This window comes from Papaver somniferum, chromosome 5 (assembly GCF_003573695.1).
Source record: "Papaver somniferum cultivar HN1 chromosome 5, ASM357369v1, whole genome shotgun sequence".
NCBI lineage: Eukaryota > Viridiplantae > Streptophyta > Magnoliopsida > Ranunculales > Papaveraceae > Papaver > Papaver somniferum.
In genome coordinates this window covers 215,760,588-215,772,991 of record NC_039362.1, presented here as the reverse complement: position 1 = coordinate 215,772,991, position 12,404 = coordinate 215,760,588, and the positions used below count along the sequence as shown (strand labels likewise).

General features: G+C 34.6%; 2 protein-coding genes across 2 annotated transcripts; one reads left to right on the top strand and one right to left on the bottom strand.

Annotated features, from left to right (window-relative positions):
• Window positions 1–5,491: 5,491 nt before the first annotated feature.
• LOC113278612 (UDP-glycosyltransferase 74E1-like) lies at window positions 5,492–7,251 on the top strand. Its single transcript, XM_026527418.1, has 2 exons — window positions 5,492–6,212; window positions 6,294–7,251. Exons 1-2 carry the CDS (start codon window positions 5,568–5,570, stop codon window positions 7,050–7,052), a joined length of 1,404 nt encoding a protein of 467 aa, XP_026383203.1. The 5' UTR covers window positions 5,492–5,567; the 3' UTR covers window positions 7,053–7,251.
• A 778-nt stretch (window positions 7,252–8,029) lies between these two features.
• LOC113278611 (serine carboxypeptidase-like 7) lies at window positions 8,030–11,683 on the bottom strand. The gene is made up of 13 exons (XM_026527417.1): window positions 11,467–11,683; window positions 11,163–11,338; window positions 10,965–11,041; window positions 10,207–10,329; window positions 9,983–10,085; window positions 9,816–9,853; window positions 9,604–9,705; window positions 9,270–9,356; window positions 9,034–9,180; window positions 8,884–8,958; window positions 8,536–8,771; window positions 8,378–8,423; window positions 8,030–8,255 (listed from the first exon to the last, which is right to left on the bottom strand). The coding sequence occupies exons 1-13, from the start codon at window positions 11,658–11,660 to the stop codon at window positions 8,172–8,174; spliced, it is 1,488 nt and encodes a 495-aa protein (XP_026383202.1). The 5' UTR covers window positions 11,661–11,683; the 3' UTR covers window positions 8,030–8,171.
• Window positions 11,684–12,404: the final 721 nt, after the last annotated feature.

Sequence of the window (12,404 nt, the reverse complement as noted above, 5' to 3'; positions counted from 1 at the left end):
ATAAATGGTTTATAATGGTTTGGAAAATCAAAATAAACTAAATGTGATACTAATTTATATTCTCTTTTTAGTCAATTCTAAACATTATTCATGAAAAAATTGATTATTATTCCATGCTATTAATTTTATTTAATTATTAGTCAAGTATTAAAAATAAGAACAATCATTTAGTTGAGTACGGTATTGTTAAATTTCATTATAATGATGTGTATAACACATATAGAACGTATACCTGTAACCCGTATTTTTTGAGATTAACGTGTCCTCCTAAGTGTGTCGTGTCGTAAATATACCCCGTGTACGTGTCCGTGCAACATAGGACACCAAATTTGCCAAAACAACATTTTCCTTTATTTTTTGTTCGGTAAAAATAATTTTATATAAATGTAACGTATAATAAGCATTTGTGCGCAACATTGGTATGAACTCACATAGAAATCCTAATACATATTTTGGAACATCTACGGACCATTTGACGGCCCAACAAGAAAAAACCCACATAAAAGCCCTGAACACAATGCAAACCCTAGTCCTATAAAATCAGCTGAAAGTAGAAATTCTTCTGGTCGCCTGAACCCTAGACCTGCCGCCACTTTTGACCAGTTCCCCTCTTGCGCAAAATCCACAAGGACAAGCACATCATCCCAACCAAGCCACCATTACGAAGTCATGGCCACTTTTTCTCCATATAAACAAGTAACATCCTCACTTTAACAAAAAATATACCCTATCCATTCCCATGATAAACTTTTTTCAGTAAAACAAGGGGAACCCCCAAGATGGCATCATTAAATGCTTGAGAATAACAAACGCTATACTATTGTTGTTGTTGATTTGAAATCACCCATTGTTGTTGAAGATTTGAAACTAATTTATTCTTGACTGAAACAACAATTTAGAGACGCCTCTACGATCATATGCACCACCATATTCAAACCTCACAACAACCAACCACCATTGAAACCGCTCAACAAGAGTTAGGTAAGTATTGCACAAGGTTTTGATTGATACTGACATAAAAGAAAGAAGTAAAAAAAAATATGAAGAAGAAAAAACAAAGCGTAACTAAGCTTTGGATAGAAAGAAACCCACCATAGAAACCCAAGTGAACTTAGATATAAAGCAACAATTCCAGAAACCTAAGTATAAAGCCATAGAAAAAAAACAAAAAACAAACAGGAGGTAGATTGAAATGAAATCCGAGCTCAAATTTAGTCTTTCGTATAAGCTATAAACAAAGAAAGTTTCATAGAATGATCTTACGGAAATTTAGACAGTTTAACTAACGGATTCAGGTGATTCCACCGTATATGCTACAAACAAAGACAATTTAAGAGAATGATCTCACATTAGTTCGATCGAGGGTTTTGTATTCATTTCAGATGCGTGGTTAGTCATCTTCAAATCTGTTTATGAAAATTTAGGTTGTTTGAGAAATTGTTCACTGAATTAGAGATACCAATGTAATATTTTTTTTAATCTACGAGAGTAAGAAATTTCTAAGACTATACTACCTAATCTAATCAAAACAATCAAGAAATAGTTTTTGCGTCTAAATTTGACAACAAACTTGAGAATGCATGTGAATTCAACCGTGCACTCACCCTAACAGTACGTAGGATTTGCTAGATTTATCCAATAAAAACGAAAACTGCCTTTCTTGTATCTTTTCAACATTTTAGAAGAATAAATGAGAATTTACTTTCTATGAAAATAATTTTTTTCTATGTAATGGTGCTTATCGTGTAGGTAGTTTATTTAAGATAAAAGTTACAGATTGAAAGGAATCAAACCAAAACTGTCTAGGAAAATTAGGATGAATAAAGAGAGTTAATCCCATTTATGTGATTTGTCAGTGTCTCCATTCAACAAGACCGTTTTGCTGAGAGGTAGGAGGACAAGAAATCCTCAAAAAAAGTGCCACTTGTCAAGATAATGTTTGAAAGGGATGCTTGAGTTCATATCTCCATTCAAGATAATATTTAATAAAACTATCTTGACTATATTTTCTTTAAAGTGTTTAGTTCAACTTGGTATCCATTTCTTGGTACTTATATCCGACCACTATTTTTGTTTCTGTTTCTATACCACCTTATACACCAAATTACGTTTATGTCCCTCGTATGGATTCCACTTCGGTTAATATTTTTCATTATATTCCTTTACCAACTTTTATTTATACTCCTCTTATAACTTCTACTTTTATTATTTCCTTAACTATCATTACTAGATTTAAAGTGAATATACTATTAGGCAGTAACTAAATACAATCCACGGTCTAATTAAATGCAACCCAAAGAAAAAAGTTTAAATGTTTGTATACTTAGATTATGTGGGTAATTGAAACCCACATTAGTCTTCATCATCTGTTTTTATGCCTCCTTAAAACAGTTAGGGTTTCACTATTCTTCTATAGAGAATCGATCAATTGAACATGTAATTGGTTAGATTTTCTTTTTGTTTTTCGATTGATATGCGGAACTTGGTCTTAAGCACAAAGTACACTAGCATTGACATCTTACTAATAGACTCTAAATTTTTTTTAGACAATTGATACCAATAAAACATAAAATTGCTTTTCAATTGAGTCCCCATCACCAATGATACTCTTTTAATCTTTCGGGTTTGATTATCAAAAAACTTCACGCTCATATTAAAAAAGAAATAAAGACTAATGAGAAGAAAAAAATTATGTGGAATCCTTAATCTTTTCTCAAGAACCTAGACCAGGTTTGCTGGTTTTAATCAAAATCAATGGTAGATCTTGATCTCATACGTAGTCTTAAAGGGAAAACTGAATCCATGAAATAAAGACAAGGACGGGTTGTCTCTATCCATGAACTACCACTGTTTTCGAAAACAATCACATATAAATTAAGGAAGAACATCAGAGATATGATAAGTGGTGGTCACCCATGTAAATCAGGTTTAAAAGATATTTCGATTCTCTGTTTGAGTCATATTTAACTTCAACGTGGGTTGTATTTAGTCATTGCCTACTATTATACCAAAGCTTTTACTTGTTACAAATTATATTGTTTATCATCCCTTACCTCCAACTTTTATTTATTTACCCAAGTGAGCCCAAGAATTTTAAGAGTGCTAGAAAAACAAAATCTTAATTTGTTGAGATAATGCCATGGTAGTAGAGTGTTCGTACCCTCATAAAATGGTGCACTAACGAGGCACAAAAGTGTCCCGTAATTAATTGATTTATTAAAAAGTTCAAACACGCCTTATTAAAGAATCCTAACTAGACTTGTTAAGGAAGCCCGATGGTTTACTAAAGAAACCAGTTATGGCTTATGGAGGAAGCCCAACCGAATTTACTAAGGAAGTCCGGTGGTTTATTAAAGAAACTTATTCTAGTTGATGGAGGAAGCCCAACCGGAATTATTGAGGAAGCGCGGTGGCTTAATAAAGAATCAATTTTGTCTTATTGAGAAAGCCCAACCGGACTTTAGCCCGGTGGTTTATTAAAGAAACCAGCTCTGGCTTATTACGGAAACCAAATTGGGCTTATTATGGAGGCCTAATTGTTTATGGAAAACCAGTTTAAGATAAATACAAATCTCAAAAGAGATAAATATGGATCTTTTGGGTAACTATAAATCTTGAGAAGACAGACATGTATCTTTCAAGATATAATAGATCTATGAAGATAAACATAGATTTCTAACATAAATACAAATCTTGACAAGATAGACATGAATTTTTCAAGATGTGGATAGATATTGTGAAGATAAGCATGGATTCTTTCAGGATATATATAAACATTAGGGAGATAAGTACTTTATTTAAAATAGCTACAAATCCTATAGCATAAAGATAAATTTAGATGGTTATTTGAGATAACTACAAATCATAACATCTGGATTTGTTTTCCGCCCATATATAATATATAGGGGATAAAATCCAACTCAAAAGGTATACAATCACAATTATTTTTCTCCTCTAAAAACATGTTTAGAGATCTTTCTGACTTGTAAGTATCGGAGTGTCTTTGCAGGTATCCCTTATTTTTCATTTATAATTTCTGGAGAAATAAATCTAACGACGGAGATTCCATTGTCTTATACATCTCGAATATTGTTAGGTAATTAATTTTGCCCAACATAGAGTACATTGTCTTAATAAAAAATGCTACCTTATAGTTCCTCGTGAGAGATGCATGGACTGTTTCGTTGTAAGGGGTTGTTTAAGCTCAAATTAAAGGAGGATGGGACAGTCGAGTGGTATAAGGCAGGATTGGCTACCAAAGGTTATAAGTAATCGGTTGGATGTGATTGACTGCACCGAAACTTTCAGCCTAGTAGTGTAATCTAATATGATTAAGCAAATTGAATTTACACTTTAAAATTCATAATTCCCATTTTGTTGACATATCCATTTGGTTTATTAAAGAAACAAGACTTGTCCAAGCAATGGAGTGTTAACCAAATGGATATGTCCAATGCTTTTCTACATGGTCTTTTAAATGACTGTGTTTTCATGCAGCACACCTGGCTTTAAAGGTGTAGGAAAAGAGATCTATGGTTTCCATTTGAAGGACACTTTTATGAGTTAAAACAAGCACCAAGAGCATGGCTCCAGTGATTTAGAGGATTTCTTTTTCAATATGGTTTCACCCAATCATAGTGTGGCCATTCTTTCTTCATTTTCAATTCTCCAGCAGGTATGATGTTCCTAATCTTGTATGTTGATGAAACTATAGTTTTTAGCAGCTCTGACTCTCTGTTAGCATCTCTAGTAAAATATTTGAGCGATATGAATTTACCATGAATGACAAAGGAAATTTACACTATTTTCTTTGTTACTGAAGCTACTATCTAGGAATGATGCCACAAACATTATTACTGATTGCTCACACGTAAAAAAAATAAAATACGGAGCGATTTGCTTTGATTTATGCTTGACTTGATAACATCTTCCTGATCCTGGTATCGGGGTTCCATACAAAAGGAAAGTACTGCTTGATCATCTCCTAAAGGTGATTTCCTGATTCATGGGTACGTTCTATCTTTCTTGGATGCCTGACTTATTCTTCAATTATTCTCTCTAAATGTTGTCTTCCGACTTGTCTCATAATCAGGTGGGAAAGTTTGATCCAATTATTACGAAGACACTTGACCAACGCCAGCAGGTTCCGAATCTAGCCATCAAGATTCGAGTGTCTTTAATGAAACATGGTTAGGGTTACAAGTTGCATTAAAATGTCCTTATTATTTATTTTTTGTTCACATAATGTCCTTAGTATTTTCAATTTTGGTATATCTACAACCCAATATCCCGAGTACCCTTTTCAAAATTTAATTTCCCTTGATCTTATTTGTATAGATTGTTCTTACTCATGTCTTTCAAATTTTTAATTAATCAGCGGTATGAAAGCCCGGTCATTGCACGGGAATAAAAGGACATGTCCAATTACATATTGATTTAGTTGACTCTCTTCTATATTCTCTTCTTTAGGATGTTAGGTTCATGTCCCTAATTCTATGAACAAATGCTCCTGTGATCAGCTTGCCAAAAAAAAAACTTGAGCAAGAGAGAAAACGGAGAAAGTGGAAATGAAAGCTTATGGAGCGCATATACTAGTAATTCCATACCCACTTCAAGGCCACATAAACCCAATTCTTCAATTCTCAAAAAGATTAGCTTCCCAAGATTTCAAAGTTACAGTAGTGTTGACCAACTATTTAGCCAAATCAATGAAAATTCAAGTTGGTCCTTTAAACATCGAAACAATATCTGATGGTTACGACGATGTTGGATGGTCTGCAGCTGAAGATTATATTGAACGCTTTGAAACAATCGGATCGAAAACACTAGCTGATTTGATTGACAGAATACAAAACTCAGATGATGATGATGATACTCCTCCGGTAAGTTGTGTTGTTTATGATTCATTTGTGCCATGGGTTTTGAACGTGACCCAAAAACTCAACTTGGTTGGAGCTGTTTTTTTCACTCAACCTCTTGCTGTTACGAGTATCTATTATTACATATACCGCGGTCTACTAAAGGTTCCGGTGCCGGACGGAGAGATGTTCTTGATACCAGGATTGCCACTATTTAACGTACTGGAATTACCTTCTTTCGTTTCTGACGTAGAATCTCTCCCCCACTTTTTGAGGCTACTCGTGGACCAGTTTTCCAACATTGAGAAGGCAGATTGGGTTCTTTTCAACACCTTCGACGAGTTGGAGCCTGAGGTAAAAGTTCTTTCAATGAAATTTATTTACATTATATTACTTGTAATGTTATTAACAACTTTTTTTCCCTACTGTATAAAGGTGTTGAATTGGATGGCAAAGTTATGGCGAGTGAGAACAATCGGACCAACTATTCCATCCAAGTACTTGGACAAACGGATTGAAGGTGACAATGATTATGGTCTTAATATATTCGACACAAAAAGAGCTGAATGCATAGACTGGCTCAATGCAAAGGAGGACAATTCAGTAATCTATGTCTCCATGGGTAGCATGGCAGTATTGAAACAAGAGCAAATCGAGGAAGTCGCAGGGGCCTTACTGGGTTGCGACTACAATTTCTTATGGGTAGTCAGAAAAACAGAAGAAAACAAGATTCCCAGCACATTCCGCAAGGATATCTCGACATCTCCAGGGTCGGAGAAGGGGTTGGTAATCACATGGTGCCCACAATTGGAAGTTTTGTCACACCCCGCTTTGGGTTGTTTTGTGACTCATTGTGGTTGGAACTCCACGATGGAATCCTTAAGTTTAGGCGTACCGATGATTGCATTTCCTCAATGGTCTGATCAACCATCGAATGCCAAATGCATCGAAGATATTTGGAAAGTAGGGATTAGAGTTAAAGTGGATGAAGATGGGATTTTGAGAAAGAAAGAGCTGGAATTATGCATAAAAGAAGCTATGGAAGGAGAGAAAGGGAAGGAAATGAAAAAGAACGCAAAGAACTGGAAAGAACTAGCAGTACAAGCAGTAAGTGAAGGTGGAAGTTCTGACAAGAATGTGGATGAATTTTTAGAGGCAATGAAAAAAGAAAAAGTGATACAAAATAATGGGTGATTAACCTATTAAATTGAACTTGCATCCATGCCTCATTCGAGCAATTTACTTTTGAAGAAATAGGTGAGGCGCGAAGCTAATTCCGAGTGTGGGGGTAATTCTTTGTTGTGTACTACGTGATACTTCTGTGTTTCCGATGTTTTATGTCCCCTCCCGTTTTTTATTAGTAAAAGAATGTGTGTTTATTTCTAATTTTTATGTCCCCTCTTGTTTTTATATTAATAAAAGAATGTGTGTTTATTTTTAATTAATTGTTGTTTTAGTTTCCTCACAACCTTGTACAGCTACTTTGCTGCTATCTCAAGGCTCTAATGGAATAAATTATATCACAAGGTTCTGCTGAAGCTCGAGATTCAAAGAATTTGATAAAAAATGAAAGCTTAAACACTTCTTTCTTTCTTTTCTTTTTTTTGTTTTCTGATTTTTTGATAATGGGGGTTAAAATAAATTAATAAGATTTATTTTTTTATTTTTTTCTGATATTCAGATAATGCACAAAGGAAACAGTTGCATTGCATAAACTGATAATAGAGCAAAGAGTTTCATAGCTGCACAGGCTAGAAAACTACTCTCTAAATATAAAAAAGAAACAAAACAAAGAGACTAGGGATTAATAGCCTTATTCGTAATTTTTTCTTTCGAGCAACACGCTAAGTCATCAAAGAATTAGACCCCTAAACTCTCTGCTATGCGAACCCCACTGATAAAGCAAAGCTTTTACTGCTACGGCTGTTTTAGTTTCATATTGTGCCTTGTTCTGGAATACCCTTCTATTCCTCTCCAGCCAAACCTCCCACCAAATTGCTTGAGGTAAGCGATTTTTCAATATAAGTAAGATGTTTGGAAACTGACACTAACAGTATGCTTAAGCTGTTTGACACTCGCCTCATAAAATGAAAGTCCAGGGTTCTCTACTATACTAATCATCCTAGTAAAATAAATTTGCACACCATTGAAGTCATGCACAATCTGGAGGTACGAGAATAATCGATTATGTTTTTACGTATTTGGAAAGAGTTGTAGAAATGAATACACATCAATAATTATAGCTAATAGCTGTGAGTCTCTGCCCGTTGGTTCTATTCATTGCCAACAATAATTTGTCATTAGTCGCCACACTTATAAAGGAGCATGTGAAATCCACCTCTCAAACATGGCATAACTCTCTTTAGGTCTGTACTCTGGAGCTGTGTGACCTGCTCCCTGCAAACAAATCATCACTACATATATTAATCAGTATGGATATACTACTTGCGGCCAACCTATATCTAATTACGTATAACTTTCAAGAGAATGCTGAAATTAGGACAAAAATTGTTCATTGCCTTCACAGTCGCATATGTCAGACCGCTCGAGTATGTTGTTGTATATCTGGAACGAAAAAAATAAATTTGTGTCATAAATTCTTAAATAGTGTTTACCTATATCTGAAATCATCAATGTACGTATATCCTTTTAGAGATAAATTAATTAATTAACAAACCCGGCAAACTGATCATCCAGGAGCCATGGGCGCCAATCTTCAATAATGGATATATTCAGTGATCGTATCCATGCTTCTGTTGAAACATGTGGCACCAAGAAATCATGATCGCCACTGTATATGAGTGATCTATAACCAAATCTGGTGTTTATATTTTGATGATATTCCACGCTACTAAGAATGTCTACTTTGTAAGGTACGGTGAAGTTGCACCTAATCCATTTCTTTACTGTTTCCTGTTTAAACCATTGTCAAGAAAACGTCAAGAGCATACTACCATCCGGGATGACTTCTTGTGTTTATGTTTAACAAATTTTCATGCCAATTAAGGGGGAAAAGATCTCATACCTTTTTTACATGGAGAGCCTCTTGAACACGATCATCATTTGCCCAATACCCAGATACAAGATTTTGATTTTCACTCTAGAGAATCGGAAAGAGATTTCAACTTCACAAGCTAAACATTGTATATAAATAATAAAGAGAAAGTGAGTATACCCTGCACCCCGGAGTAGGAAGCTCGGGCTCCGGTGAGGTGAAAACTTCTCCGACGACTGCTGAAAGGGATCTTCTATTATCAACAGGTCTAAACTGACCGCAATATTTCTCTTCCGAAACATGTGCTAAATTAATATTCTCCAAGCACTGACAATAGATGCAGAATCACAACTGCATTATAGAAAGTCTAAGAAATCCTATGGAAGTATAGAGCAAACAGGCATTTAATTATTTACCTCTTGGAATTTTTGACGATCCTTGGTGCAATTTACGTTGTCTAGATTAAAATTTAAATACTTTCCCTTGCAGTTCTCCTTCATTGACTGTGATTAACCAAAAGAAATAAAATACATGAATAAAAAATAAAACTTACTTCTTCGATTTGTAGAAAAGAGTTGCGATCACTTTTTAAATTTAACCTATTTTTAGGCTAAAATGAAAAAACGATATTGTTTCTAAGGGTAATATATGTTTCGGTCAGCCCCATGTCAACCACAAAGAATCATCTTGGAATAACTTATGTAAATTATGCTACTGTAAAATATGAACTGGTTAAAACATTGAATTTACCTCATAGAGTTCGTATGATAAAAGGCCCATGCCATAAGCATATGGTACCTTTGCATTAGTTTCCAATTGTTTGTCGGTGACTGGATTCCCGAGTAAGTAACCCTAGAAAACAAATGAACACCTTGAAATATATGGTGAACATGAACGGATCCAATAGTAGTGATAATTCATCGATCAAAGGTAACGTGGTCTGAACATAGTTAAAATATTACCTTCAGCTGAAGGAATGGATACTTCCGTGTTTCAATATCTGAAATATATAAAGTCAGTTGATAAAAATGAACTTAAAAATGACCTTTTCTCCTAAAGAAAATTTGTAAATGGTAAGTATTTGCATTGAACAAGTCAACTAATATGAAAGAGCGGTTATGTTGTATACCATTTATTAAACATTGTACTACCATGGGTACAATGATGCCTGAATATGAATCACCACCTATGTAAAGAGGGTTGGATTTAAATTCCGGATGCCCAATTAACCACTGCAGCATAGTATTCAATTATTGTAAATTTCAAGTGAAGGCGCGGTTTAAGTCAGTATATCGTATATAATTATAAAAGCTAAAGCATCCAACGATAGCAGTATTTTTGATTCATTGTTACCTTAATGATAAATTCGTAGATGCTCTGCGATGACTTTTTGTCTCCGACATATAAATTGGGTGAAGACTTTGAGTAGGAGAATCCAGTGTAAACGGGGGCGTCAGGGAAGATTATGTTGGCAACCTAGAAGTACATAAGTATCATTTGTCACTGAAACAATTTGATGGGGCGTCCGGGAAGATTATGGTCTACATTAAGTTAGCTATATTAAAATTTAACAGTAAAAGAGGATGTGATTATTCAGAAAACTTGGTAGAATTGAATCAGTTGCTTTAGTTATAAATTTCCAAATAATCATTTAAGGTTCCACTTATGTAGAGCCTCTACTAGAGGCTATTTTGAACCAAATCAAAAGCTTAATTTCTCGTCAGAATGACCTTAAATTCTCAGTTAAAAATTAACCTTCTCAACTGTTCAAGTCATTCAACACTCATCCAAAGATTTTTGGGCAGCTAAAAATTCCAAAACATTTTGGTGTATTTATCTACTAAACAGCTAGACCATTTGAACTATGATTTGGTCATCCGAAACATCTAAGTGCTAAATTGAAAGGAACACTTTGTGATAGGCTGTTATTTCTTAATTTATCAGTGCTCAAACTCCAAATTATATGAAAACATAATCATTACTTGCCACAAAATGTAGCTGGCATTATATCATTCCCATTTATGTCATTAAACCAGTTCCCTACAGACCAAATGCACCATAATTTGTAACACACAACTCAGAAAATTAAATATATATAAGAATGCACCAACCTTTGTCCATGAGTCATTGTTCACCACCAATTTTGGCAACCCACCATCAAATCCATCTATGTCCATGTTTAAAGGACCTGAAATAATTAAGCATGAAAAATCATGTCTATCAAATAGAGAAAACCAATACATCATTGTTAATGTTGAGGAACTAGGATTAAGGATAAGAAATGAGAGACAGTGCTTACAGATGCCTACCTATCTCAAAAAACAACCCACTGAGACTAGAGCAACGCGGACCACCAGTGAACCAGAATAGAAGGGGATCTTCTTCAGGCTTCCTTTCTGATTTCACAAAATAATAGAACAGCTCAATATCTTCAGCGCCATCATTGTTATTAGTCGGCGAATCTTCATCACTAACACCGATATACCTATTCATAATGATGACCACAAACATAAAGATCATTACTACTGTTACGATAAGAATATTATATAATTGAGCATATAAAAAATGAAAATCCCAACTAAAGAAGTGTAGATAATCATAAATGAAACAAACCCTGTTTCAAGATAGAAAGGAAGCGGTCCTGAAAATCCAGGTAAGTATTTAACTGTTGATCGGGACGAAAATGATGATGATAATAATCCCGTACTAATTGTATCATTAGAAGAGGTTACTGATTTGGATTGAATAAGTAACAGAAGAGAGAGATAAAATACATTGAAGTCAACGTGATTCAAATACCTCACCATTGATTGTTCGAAGAGGATGTATATGGAGTTGCAGAGGTTGACTCTCTCCATCAACGACATCACTATTTATAGTGCTTACATGTCTTCCCCGCGGATATTTAACAAATTCCATTATGTGCTGGGGAGTCATAATACCCATGTGGGTACACATGCTAATAGTATAATGACAACTAATATCAAACATTTTTAGAAGTAAATTTGTTTCAACTGTTTTAATAAGAAATTCCCCAAAAAATGCAATACTTGGTGTACATCAAGATGTTGGCTTCGATAAACTACTGCACAAAAGTGACCAATTCCCCAAAAAATGCAACACTTACACCAAGTTTCTCAGAGATAAGGGTGGGAATCATACATAAATATCCTTCCTAATGTATTGATCACCAAGAGACACTTTACTCTGGCTCTCAACATGATAAAGAAGAGTAGTTTTCTGACTTCTGTGAATATAATGACTGAGAGTCTTGAGACCTGAGCCCACGAGTGACTCTATGCCCTAAAATTTATATTTCTGGAACTATTTCTGAGACTCAAATGGCCAATTTCTTTGATAATCAAATTTACATTTAGAGATTTCTCACAGAGCCGAAATGGATAACAAACCCTTGGTTACATATGAGATGTCTCTTAATCTGCTTCGCAAGAATTCTAACATATAAATACGAGCTAGCTATTAGCTGTGAGATTTAGTTTTTGGTTCTTGTCACAGCCATCAATAAGCTGTCATTGTCGTTGCCGCATGAT